This window comes from Puma concolor, chromosome A2, assembly GCF_028749965.1.
Source record: "Puma concolor isolate L17-30 chromosome A2, mPumCon1.1.hap2, whole genome shotgun sequence".
Lineage (NCBI taxonomy): Eukaryota > Metazoa > Chordata > Mammalia > Carnivora > Felidae > Puma > Puma concolor.
In genome coordinates this window covers 109,758,059-109,771,539 of record NC_141668.1, presented here as the reverse complement: position 1 = coordinate 109,771,539, position 13,481 = coordinate 109,758,059, and the positions used below count along the sequence as shown (strand labels likewise).

The following is a 13,481-nucleotide window of genomic DNA, read 5'->3' as shown; positions in this document are numbered from 1 at the left end:
GAGACGATCTGTCTGCCACCTCAGGATGCTGCAAGCAGGTCCTGACGACAGGAGGGAGACTAGGCAAGTGTGGATGAGGGTGGACTTTCTGGCCTCTGCATGAGCTCAGAGCTAGGCATTGACCCCAAGAGAAGCTGGAGGAAGTCCAGCTGGGGTTGACATGGGGTTGACTCCCTGGGGTTGACATGTCCACCTTAGTATCTGCCTTTGAAATCTAGTGTTTCTTGGTGACATTTGGCTTTCTGACTTAGTTGTCATCTTTTGTGTCTGCTTGCTCTTATGACAGGTGACAATTCTGCTGTACCTGGCAGAAGTAATGGTTCGGCTCACGTGGCACCAGGCTCTGGATCCAGACAGCCACTGCATCCCCTACCTCACAGGGCTGGGGGACCTGCTAGGGACTGGCCTCCTGACACTCTGCTTCCTTATCAACTGGTTATTGAAGAGTGAAGCAGGGCTGGATGGCATCTCAGACCCAGCATCCGGGCCTCCCTAATGAGCCCAGGCAGCCATATTTGCTCAGTAGAATTTTCCTTCCCACCAGCAAGGTACAGAATACAGTTTCCCCCTGACTAGGTCCTCAGGAAGGATGGTTAACACCCTGATTCTGCAGTGACCCTTTGTCAGTCTTCCAGGGACACTCACACATCTTGACTCTGGAGTTGGAAGCTGAGTCTGTAAAGGTGAAGGAGACCTGAAATCAGAGGCAGTGTTTGTGTACATGTGACTGCATGCTCCTGGGCTTGAGTGTGTACTCATGTGCTGGGTGAGTGCAAATAAGTGCATGTGTGTGTGTGGAGAGCAGGGGACTCTGGCCTGAAGACGCTGAAGGAAGAGGCATGTCCAGTGCACTGGGGGGATGTGTGGGCAGTGTTCTGTGTCCACACAGCCTGTACTTGGAAGGAGCAGGAAAGAAACACTTTCTGTTTCTATACCTCAGGACTGTGCTGTGGCTTACCCACAGGCTGACTAGATCCAAGCTTCATGGGCTATTTTGCTGATGTGCCTGCAAATGTGCAACCCTTCCCAGGACAGCCCTTCCTTGCATACCCTTGTCATCTGCTCTTGGTATTTAATCCTGTCGCTATTTTTCTTTTTCTTTTTTTATGTTGAATCCAAACTTCTGTTTAGATTTTAGTGATCACAAAAGTATAAAATAAAACATAGATTATATTGTACTTGGCCTTTTGTGTCTTTAAAGGTAGTCAATGCAACCATGAGACTTGGGGTCTGTAAGTAACAAATACCTCTGGCATTTCTCTAGTGTCTATTTCTCAAACTGTGGTCTCTAGCAGAGAAGCATCAAAGTCAGGGAAACTTGTTAGACATGGAAGTTGTTAATCCTCCTTCCCCTGGGCCTGCCAATCAGCCTGTCTTGGGGTGGGGTCAGCAAGGTGGGTTTAACAAGCCCCATGTTGTTCTGATGCACTCTTACATTTGAGAAGCACTGCCCCAGAATGTCCTCACTTTTTAAAATAGATGTTTACTTCCTGTTTCTTATTCACTCATCATAACAACTTTAGCCATGATTTGGGTTGAGGATTATTATCTTCATATGGTGAAATAGGTATTTACTTATTCATGTCATCTTGGATGAAGACATGTGTGAGACAGGTCAACACTGGAGATGCATATAGTTCCTTGACTGAGGACATCACCAGGTATATACCCTCTTGCTAGAATGAGGGAAATTTATGGGATGAATTTTTCTGCCAGGTTGAGGTCAACATTGGGGAGGAATTTTTCTGTACAGAGGAGGTAAACATGAGGATTGAATACAGCTTTCACATTGAAATCATCACAGATGTATCCATGTGCAGGTCTGAGATCATCATCAGAGATGAACCCAGATGAGGTAAGGTTATCATTGGAAATGATCCCTAATGCGGGGCTGAAGTCAGCATCTGGGATGAATTTTCCTATGGGGTAAGGTCATCATAGGTGATGAACCCAGCTGCAGAACTGAGGGCACCATCAGGGATAAATCCAGGTGGTTCTCATAAGGACAGTCCTGCTGCAGCTTCAGTACTGAGGTCAACATCTGGCTGAATCTGGCTACAGTGTTGAAGTGGCCATCAGAATTAAATCCACACACAAAGCTGAGGAATTATTGGGTATAAATCTGGTTGTGGAGCTGAATATCTTAGTTGGGATGAATCTGGCTATGGGACTGAAGTTAGTAACTGGGTTAATTTTATCTATGGAGTTTTGATAAGAGTAAGGGGCAGGAAGTGGGTCAAGGTGAATATAAATTTAAGATTGAAGCCAAACTCAAGGTTCGGTTAAACCTCACATCCCAAAGCTGTACATGCTCTGGCTGATAGTGTCAAGGGCCTGAATCAGGCAGAAAGATAAAGTCAATTCCTTGGTCAAAGTCATGGTTGTTTAGATCCAACTTAATTCACAGATGTAGATATGGTCTGGACAATAGACAGGAAGACGATGAGGATTTGAATCAAGGTGAAAGTCAAGGTCAAATTCAACATCAGTATCAAGTTTAAGGTCAATTTATAGTTAAGGTCAAGATCAGTTCCAAGACCAGGAACATACAGATCATCCCTGATGTATGACGATTTGACTTCTGATTTTTCAACTTTACAGTGATGTGAAAACAATCTGCATTCAATGGAAACCGTACTTCACATTTTGAGTTTTGATCTTTTACTGGGCTCTTGGTATGGTATGATACTCTCTGGTGATGTGGGGCAGTTAGCAACAGCTGCAACTCTCTGTCAGCCAAGCAATTGTGGGGGCTAACAATTACTATCCTTACAGCCATTCTGTTTGTCACTTTCAGAAGAGTATTGAAATTATAGGAGATAGTCAATACTTTGTTATCTAATAGGCTTTGTGGGAAACGATTAAACTCTGATGTTTGATAGGTTAGGTGTATTCGATGCATTTTTCACTTATGTTTGACTTAAAATGGGTTTATTGGGATGTAACCCCATCATAAACTGAGGAGGATCTGTATTTAAGTTCACAATCATGGCTACACATGTCCTCGATGATTAGACAAAGAATTGGGTGTGAATCATGGACAAGGTCTAGATCAAGGTCAAATTCGTAGTTTGATCTAGATATTACCTTGAACAACAATCAGGAACCCGATGAGGAACTGAATTAAGGTCAAGGTCAATTTCATGGTCACTTTAAGGTCAAAGTCCTTATGGGTTAAGGATCAAGGGGTCAAGTTTGTGTTTGAAGTGAAACTTGATTAACATATTAGGGACAGATTTCATTGAGGTCAGCATCAAGGTCAAGTATAAGGTTAAGGTTAAGGTCATGTGTTAAGACCTAGACATAGTTCAAGGTTAATATCAAGGTCAATTTCAAGTTCATATTCTGGAGTAGACCTATACATGAGAGTCTGAAACAGGTGGTGGTCTTAATTATGAACAAAATCATGATAAAATTCAAGTTCAGGATCAAAAGTCAAGGTTAAGTTCCAATTCAAAGTCAAGATCGGGGTTAAAATCAAATTTATATTTAGAAGGTCTGGATGATAATCTGGGTCAGAATGTGTTCTAAACCAGGGTCGAGGTAAAGGCAGATTTCAATGTGCTAAGGTCATGTTAAAGGTGAACGACAGGAGGACTTGGGCAACACATAGTATGGATTATAATCAGGAGCAAAAAGTAAATCTGATTTAGTGTCAAGGTCAAGATCAAAGTAAAATTCAAGCTCAGATTCAAAGTCTGGGCCAAGTTCAAGACTAAGATCAGTTAAAAAGACAAATCAAACTAAACTTCACATCAGGGTCAACATTACAATAAGGTCAAAGTCCAAGTCCAGTTCAAGTTGTAGTTCACAGCCTGGGCTACGCATGATAAAGTGGCTTTGAATCAGGGTTTACATGAAAGTCAAGGAGACATTTAAAGTACAGGTCATCCTTGAGGCACCTGGGTGGCTAAATTGATTAAGCTTCTGACTCTTGGTTTCGGCTCAGGTCATAATCTCACTGTTTGTGAGATTGAGACTGCTTCTGGCTCTGTGCTCACAGCATGGAGTCTGTTGAGATTCTCTCTCTCCCTCTCTTCCACTCTCCTGCACTCACTCTCTCAATCTCTCTCTCAATCTCTATCTCTCTCTCTCTCAAATAAGTAAACTTAAAAAAAACACATTTTCCTGCCTTGTCAAAAATTAGTTGGCCATATATTTGTGGGTCCATTTCTGGGTTCTCTATTATATTCCATTGATCTATGTGTCTTGTTTTTGTGCCAATACCTTACTTGCTTGATGATTACACTTTATAATACAGCTTAAAGTCCGGAATTGTGATGCCTCCAGCTTTGGTTTTCTTTTTCAAGATTACTTTTCTTTTCAGGGTCTTTTGTGATTTTATACAAATTTTAGGATTTTTTTTTTTCTAGCTCTGTGAAGAATTTTGATAGGAATTCCATTGAATGTGTCAATTGCTTTGCATAGTATTGACATTTTAACAATATTTGTTTCTCCAATCCACGAGCGTAAAATGTTTTGCCATTTCTTTGTGTCTTCTTCAATTTCTTTCATAAGCTTTCTATAGTTTTCATCAGACAGATCTTTACCTCTTTGGTTAGGTTTATTCCTAAGTATTTTATGGTTTAGGTGCAATTGTAAATGGGATAGATTCCTTGGTTTCTCTTTCTGCTACTTCATTATTGGTGTATAAACTTCTATATATTGATTTTATATCCTGTGCCTTTGCTGAATTCATGGATCAGCTCTAACAGTTTTTTGGCGGAGTCTTTCAGGTTTTCCATGTGGAGTATCATGTCATCTGTGAAGAGTGAAAGTTTGACTTCTTCCTTGCCAATTTGGATACCTTTTATTTCTTTTTTGTTGTCTGATTGCTCCAGCTAGGACTTCCAGCAGTATGTTGAAGAGCAGTGGTGAGAGTGGACATCCCTGTCGTGTTCCTGATCTTAGGGGAAATCTCTCAGTTTTTCCCCATTGAGCATGATATTAGCTGTGGGCCTTTCATATATGGCTTTTATGATATTGAAGTATGTTCCTTCTACCCCTACTTCCTTGAGGATTTTTATCAAGAAATGATGCTGTATTTTGTCAAATGCTTTTTCTGCATCTATTTTAAGGATCATATGGTTCTTATCCTATCTACTCATGTGGTGTATCACATTGATTGACTTGCAAATATTGAACCAGCCCTGCAGCCCAGAAATGAACCTCACTCAATCATAGTGAATAATTCTGTTAATGTACTGTTGAATTCAATTTGCTAGCATCTTGTTGAGAATTTCTGCATCCAAGTTCATCAGGGATATTGGCCTGTAATTCTCCTGTTTAGTGGGGTCATTGTCTGGTTCTGGAATCAAGGTAATGCTCCCTTCATAGAATGAGTTTAGAAGCTTTCCTTCAATTTCTATTGTTTGGAACAGTTTGAGAATAGATGTTAACTCTTTTTTTTTTGTAATTGTTATTAACATTTATTTATTGTTGACAGAGTATGAACAGGGGAGGGGCAGAGAGAGACACACACACAGAATCTGAAGCAGGCTTCAGGCTTGAGCTGTCAGCACAAAGCCTGACACGGGGCTCGAACCCACAAACTGTGAGATCATGACCTAAGCCACAGTTGGACACTCAACCGACCAAGCCACCCAGGTGCCCCAGTATTAACCGTTTTTTAAATGTCTAGCAGAATTTCCCTGGGAAGCCATCTAGCCCAAGACTCTTAATTGTTGAGAGATTTTTGATAACTGGCTTCATTTCTTTCCTTGTTATGGGCCTATTCAAATTTTCTGTTTCTTCCCTGTTTGAGTTTTGGTAGTGTGTGAATGTCTAGGAATTTGTCCATTTCTTCCAGATTGTCCAGCTTGTCAGTACATAATTTTCATAGTATTCTCTTATAATTATTTATTTTTCTATAGTATTGGTTGTGGTCTTCTCTTTTTCATTTGTGATTTTATCTATTTGGCCCTCTTTTCAAGTATCTTTCTAGTGGTTTATCAATTTTGTTTAGTCTTTCAAAAAGTCAACTCTTAGTTTCATTGATCTGTTTTTTTAATGTGTGTTTTTTTTATTCTATATTGTTTATTTCTGCTCTATTTATTATTTCCCTTTTTCTACTGGCTTTGAGCTTTATTTGCTGCTCCTTTTCTAGCTTCTTAAGTGTAAGGTTAGGTTGCGTATTTGGGACCTTTCTTGCTTCTTGAGATAGGCCTGAATTGCAATGTATTTTCCTGTAAGGACTGCCTTTGCTGCAACTGAAAGGGTTTGGACTCTTGTGTTTTTATTTTCATTTGCTTCCATGTATTTTTTAATTAACTCCTCTTTGACAAAGCAGGAAAGAGCATCCAATGGAAAATAGAGAGCATCTTTAGCAAATGGTGCTGGGAGAACTGGACAGGGACATGCAGAAGAATGAAACTACCACTTTCTTACACGATACACAAAAATAAATTCAAAATGGATGAAAGATGTAAATGTGAAATGAGAAACCATCAAAATCCTACAGGAGAAAACAGGCAGCAACTTCTTACTTGACATGCCTCTGGAAGCAAGGGAAATAAAAGCAAAAAATGAACTATGGAGACCTCATCAAGACAAAAACTTCTGCACAGCAAAGGAAACAAAAAAAAGGCAACTTATGGAATGGGAGATGTTTGCAAATAACATCAGATAAAGGGTTAGTATCCAAAATCTACAAAGAACACCCAAAAACAATCCAGTGAAGAAATGTGCAAAAGACATGAACAGACACTTTCCCAAAGAAGACATCCAGATGGGTAACAAACACATGAAAAGATGCTCAACATCACCCATCATCAGAGAAATACAAATCAAAACAGCAATGGGATACCACCTAACACCTCTCAGAATGGGAAAAAATGAACAATTCAGGCAACAACAGATGTTGGTGAGGATGTGAAGAAAGAGGAACCCTTTTGAACACTTGGTGGGAATGCAAACTGGCTCAGTCACTCTGGAGAATAGTATGGATGTTCCTCAAAAAAATAAAAATAGAAATACCCTACTACCCAGCAGTTGCACTACTAGGAATTTATCCAAAGGATACAAAAATGCTGATTTGAAACACATTCATCCCAGTGTTTATAGCAATGTTATCAAAAATATCAAAATTGTAAAAAAGAGCCCAAATGTCCATTGGCTGATGAATTGATAAAGATGTGGTACACACACACACACACACACACACACACACACACACAATGGAATAGCATTTGGTGATAAGAAAGAATAACATCTTGTCATTTGCAACAATGTGGATGGACTGGAGGGCAGTATGCTAAGTGAAGTCAGTCAGAGAAAGATACCTGATTTCACGCATATGTGCAATTTGAGAAACTCAACAGATGAACCTAAAGCGATGGAAGGAAAAATAAGATAAAAACAGAGAGGGAGGCAAATCATAAGAGACTTTTAAATACAGAGAACAAACTGAGGGTTACTGCAGGGGTGTTGGTTGGGATGCATGGGCTAAATTGGTGATAGGCATTGAGGAGGGCACTTGTTGGGATGAGCAATGGGTGTCATATGTATGAGATGAATCACTGGGTTCGACTCCTGAAGCCAAGACTACACTGTATGTTAACTAACTTTAATTTAAAAAAAAAAGTACAGGTCATCTTTAAGCTTGTACTTACTTTAAGTTGTACTTATTTTTAACAGATCAAAAATAAAAACCAACATTGATGCCAAAATCAAGTTTTAGGTGAAGTTCAAGGTTAAATGCAACTTCACATTCAGGGCTATACATTGTCTAGACATTTTATAGGAAAGGATGAGTGAGTCACAAGAAAGCTCAAGGTCAAGATCATAATCAAAGCTAAAATCAAGGCTAAAAGTAAAGAAATGTTAAGTTTGTCTGAGTTGGAATCAAAACAAGGCCAAGGAACATTCAAAGTTAGCATTAAAGAGAAGATCAAGACCAATGTCAAGAAAGAAAAATCTAAAGAAAAATAAAAATCAAGGTTAAGCTCAAGAATAGCACATAGTATTCAAGGAGCAGTTGTAGACTAGCCAAGACTGAGTGTGAAAGAAATGGCATTTAGATGGTGGGGAATGGGTGTGAAAAGAATGGTGGTTGTATCATACAGTGAGTGAGCATAGAGTGGTTGTTGAATGCACAAAGTTTAGTGTGCACGGAGTGGAAGTTGGGTGGTAGGGAATACTTGTAGAGTGATTGCTAGATTACACATGAGCGCACAATGAGTGGAAGTAGAATAGCGCAGTGAGTTTGCAAGGATTTATTGTTGAATGGCACAGTGTGCAAAGAATGGAAACTGCAAAGTGCAGAATGAGTTAAAAAAGAGTGCCTATTGATTCACAAGGAGCAAGTGTGCAGGAAGTGATTGTTGAATGGCAGAGGAGTGGTACTGGATGGAGAAGATGGAGTGCATTAAGAGAGATTGTTGAATAGCAAACAGTGAGTGTTCTAGGAAAGGGATTGGGCTGTACATAATGCATGTGCAAAGAATAGTTGTTGAATTGCACACTGTGATTATCCAAAGAGTGGTTTGCAAATCACAGTGAGTGTGGAAAGAGTGGTTATTGAAACACTAAATGTGCACAGAGAGGATGTTGAATGGTATACAGTGAATAGCAATTATTAATTGGAAAATAATGGGTTTGCAAGGAATGGAGGTTGGTAGGACCTGCCAAGAATACATATACTTTTGGAATTTCACACGGAGTATGTAAGGGATGATTGTCCAATGGCATGCAATGAGTGTAGTGAATGGAATTTGGATGGTACAGAATGAGTATAATGTGTATGAGGTTGTTCTTGAAAAGCATACAATGTGAGTGCAAGGAGTGGCATTGGAATAGCAATAATGAGTGTGGGAGGAGTGGATGTTAAATCACAAGTGGTGGTGAGTAATCCAGTGTAATTGTTAAATAAAGTACAGTCAGTGTGTGAGAGATATTTGAATAGCTCAAAATCAGTGGGCAGGTATTGTAAGTTGGATGGAACAGAACGAACATACATAGAGTATTTATTGCAGATAGTGAGTGTGCCAAGAGTGAGTATTGGATACCATGATGTTGGTTTTAATGAGTGGAAGTTGGATTGTGCAAAAGGATTATATATGAAAGGTTGGTCATTTGCACACATAATTTTGTGAGTCACAGACACTGAATGTGCAGGCAGGTAGAGCTAAATGGCACTGAATGAGTAGCCTGGAGTGAAGGTTGGATTGGAGGTGGAAATAATGTCTGTTGGAAAACCCACAGTGAGTGTGTGAAGAGCGACTCTTGAACTGCAGGCAATTGTGCACAAAGAAGGTATTAAATAGCACACAGTGTGCAAGCGATGATTGTCAAATGAAAAACAGGAGGTTAAAGAGTGACATTTGAATAGAGCAAAAGAAATGTGCAGAGAGATTGAATTATACACAATTTGCTATGAATTGGGGAGTCAGTGTGTGTATGAGTATGCAAAGACAGTAAACAGAATGTGTTTAGAATGAGTAGAATATGGATGGTGCAAAACTAGTATTCAAAGATTAGTTTTTTAATACTTATTTTTTTAAGTTTTTATTTAAATTCCAGTTAGTTTAACATGCTATTTCAAAGGGACACATACACCCTGATGTTTATAGAAACGTTATCTACAATAGTCAAATTATGGCCACACCCCAAGTGTCCATTGACTGATGATATATATATCATCCATTGACCCATCCTTCCCACTTTACTCTCAAATCCTCACTCTGGAGGTGTATTCCCTCCCTGGTCCCAGCCTATTCCCTCATGGCTCTGGAGGGCAACAGGAGGCTGCTGAGCCCTCTCCCTTGCTGGGATTCTGCTGACCCCAGTTCTCTCCTAAGACCGCACCCCACCTCCTTCCTCAGCCAGGTGCTGCTGATACCTGGTGTACCCCTTCACTGCCATCCCACAGAGAGGGCCCTTAACCCTGGACAGGGGAAGATGAGTGGTTTCTGTCCCATGACAGTGTGTGTTCTGTCCCCAATCCCATTCAACTGGCTGTACCTACCAGGGTGTATTTATATTCCCATTGGCCTTCCTGGGTAAGGGCCATCTTTCTTCCATCTCTGCTAAGGCCCAGAAAGGGTGGGAGATGAAAAAAGAGACAAAGAAGAACAAGGGAAATGGAGTTGAGTAAGGGAGAGCTGGGTTCCAAACAGATGGTAAAATAGAGGATGGGGGATGGGTTGGGTGCAGATGACTTGGAAACGCCCAGTAAGCATGACAGAGAATGACCTGGGAAAGAAGCAGAGGGAGAAATGAAAATAGACAAATCAGCAGAGAGAGGGAGGGAGGCAGAATAGAGAAGGGGGCCCTGATCATCAGTAACAATGTGGGCAATAGAAGGGTAGATCCAATCATACCTCGAGATCATAAAAGCCATATATGAATGACCCAATGCTAATATCATCCTCAATGGAGAAAAACTGAGAGCTTTCCCCCTAAGGTCAGGAACAAGACAGGGATGTCCACTCTCGCCACTGTTATTCAACATAGTATTGGAAGTCTTCGACTCTGCAATCAGACAACACAAAGAAATAAAATGCATCCAAATTGGCCAGGAGGAGGTCAAACTTTCACTCTTTGCAGGCGACATGATACTCTATATGGAAAACCCAAAATGTTCCACCAAAAAACTGCTAGAACTGACCCATGAATTCAGCAAAGTTGCAGGATATAAAATCAACGCACAGAAATCAGTTGCATTCCTATACACCAACAATGAAGCGACAGAAAGAGAAATCAAGGAATCGATCCCATTTACAGTTGGACCAAAAACCATAAAATACCTAGGAATAAATCTAACCAAAGAGGTGAAAAATCTATACACTGAAAACTATAGAAAGCTTATGAAAGAAATTGAAGAAGACACCAAAAAATGGAAAAAGATTCCATGCTCCTGGATAGAAAGAACAAATATTGTTAAAATGTTGATATCTACCAAAGCAATCTACATATTCAATGCAATCCCGATCAAAGTAACTAACACCAGCATTCTTAACAGAGCTAGAACAAATAATCCTAAAATTTGTATGGAACCAGAAAAGACCGTGAATAGTCAAAGCAATCTTGAAAACAAAAACCAAAGCAGGAGGCATCACAATCCCAGACTTCAAACTATACTACAAAGCTGTAATCATCAAGACAGTATGGTACTGGCACAGGAACAGACACTCAGATCAATGGAACAGAATAGAGAACCCAGAAATGGACCCACAAACGTATGACCAACTAATCTTTGACAAAGCAGGAAAGAATATCCAATGAAATAAAGATAGTCTTTTCAGCAAGTGGTGCTGGGAAAACTGGACAGCGACATGCAGAAGAATGAACCTGGACCACTTTCTTACACCATACACAAAAGTAAACTCAAAATGGATGAAAGACCTCAATGTAAGACAGGAAGCCATCAAAATCCTCGAGGAGAAAGCAGGCAAAAACCTCTTTGATCTTACCCACAGCAACTTCTTACTCAACACGTCTCCAGAGGCAAGGGAAATAAAAGCAAAAATGAACTACTGGGACCTCATCAAAATAAAAAGCTTGTGCACAGCGAAGGAAACAATCAGCAAAACTAAAAGGCAACCGACAGAATGGGAGAAGATATTTGCAAATGACATATCAGATAAAGGGTTAGTATCCAAAATCTACAAAGTACTTATCAAACTCAACACCCAAAAAACAATCCAATGAAGAAATGGGCAAAAGACATGAATAGACACTTCTCCAAGGAAGACATCCAGATGGCCAACTAACACATGAAAAAAGGCTCAACACCACTAAACATCAGGGAAATACAAATCAAAACCACAATGAGATACCACCTGACACCTGTCAGAATGGCTAACATTAACAATTCAGGCCACAACAGATGCTGGCGAGGATGCAGAGAAAGAGGATCTCTTTTGCATTGCTGGTGGCAATGCAAGCTGGTGCAGCCACTCTGGAAAACAGTATGGAGGTTCCTCAAAAAAACAAAAATAGAACTACCCTACAACCCAGCAATTGCACTACTAGGCATTTATCCATGGGATACAGGTGTGCTGTTTCGAAGGGACACATGCACCCCCTTGTTTATGGCAGCATTATGAACAATAGCCAAATTATGGAAAGAGCCCAAATGTCCATCGATGGATGAATGGATAAAGAAAATGTGGCATATATATACATTGGAGTATTACTTCAATCCAAAAGAATGAAATCTTGCCATTTGCAACTACGTGGATGGAACTGGAGGGTATTCTAAGTGAAATTAGTCAGAGAAAGACAAAAATCATATGACTTCACTCATATGAAGTTTTAAGAGTCAAAACAGATGGACATAAGGGAAGGGAAACAAAAATAATATAAAAACAAAGAGGGGGACAAAACAGAAGACACTCATAAATATGGAGAACAAACAGAGTTCCTGGAGGGGTTGTGGGAGGGGGGATGGGCTAAATGGGTAAGGGGCATTAAGGAATCTACTCCTGAAATCATTGTTTCACTATATGCAACTAATTTGGATGTAAATTTTAAAAAATAGGGGCGCCTGGGTGGCGCAGTCGGTTAAGCGTCCGACTTCAGCCAGGTCACGATCTCGCGGTCCGTGAGTTCGAGCCCCGCGTCAGGCTCTGGGCTGATGGCTCGTTGCCTGGAGCCTGTTTCCGATTCTGTGTCTCCCTCTCTCTCTGCCCCTCCCCCGTTCATGCTCTGTCTCTCTCTGTCCCAAAAATAAATAAACGTTGAAAAAAAAAAGAATAAAAAATAAAAAATAATTTAAAAAAATAAAACAAAAAGAAGTGTCTCCATTCCTCTTTTCCTGGTGATAATAATGACCTGGCATAGACAAGGTAACCAGGAGTTTGGACCATATAGCTTAGTCTAGCTGAAGTACTAGAACAATTAAATTCCAAGAAAGCGATGATGAGTACTTAATAGGGCTTTAAGATTAGTTGCAATAACAACTATTATAGTTTGTTCCAATAAACCTGGTAATTAAATTTGCCTCTTAGAGATTCCAGCATCTTTTTTTTAAAATTTTTTTTTCAACGTTTTTTATTTATTTTTGGGACAGAGAGAGACAGAGCATGAACGGGGGAGGGGCAGAGAGAGAGGGAGACACAGAATCGGAAACAGGCTCCAGGCTCCGAGCCATCAGCCCAGAGCCCGACGCGGGGCTCGAACTCACGGACCGCGAGATCGTGACCTGGCTGAAGTCGGCCGCTTAACCGACTGCGCCACCCAGGCGCCCCGAGATTCCAGCATCTTGAAGGCCTAATGAGAGATTTGTTCATGGAAGCACGGACTATGGCAGGTGTGCCTATAACATCAGCTTACCAGTGAGTTCAGCTGCAGTTGCAGCTGATCCTGTAATCCTGGGTTCTTCCAAACTAAAATGAGCACCATGGAGTTTTCCAATTTTTTCCTCAGGGCCTTCTCCAAAACCACAGGATACCATTCATCCATTACCCAAGAGAAGCCCAGAATTGATGGGGAAAGATAACAGTGCTGGGGGTAACCCTCAATCAATGAGCAAAAGTGCC

General features: G+C 40.5%; 1 protein-coding gene across 22 annotated transcripts in view; it reads left to right on the top strand.

Moving 5' to 3' along the window:
* SLC41A3 (solute carrier family 41 member 3) overlaps positions 1–13,481 on the top strand; it is a 130,112-nt gene that overhangs the window by 95,685 nt on the left and 20,946 nt on the right. For 14 of the 22 annotated variants that reach the window (XM_086697227.1, XM_086697242.1, XM_086697240.1 and 11 more), the window contains one exon: positions 287–1,178. The exons of 6 other annotated variants lie outside the window; for them this stretch is intronic. In XM_086697227.1, the coding sequence (XP_086553353.1) occupies positions 287–496 (210 nt within the window). In that variant the 3' untranslated portion in view covers positions 497–1,178. Of the gene's footprint in view, positions 1–286; positions 1,179–1,716; positions 4,675–6,289; positions 12,481–13,481 lie in introns of those variants that run through there. 2 more of the 22 variants (XM_086697238.1, XM_086697234.1) reach the window with 2 other exon arrangements.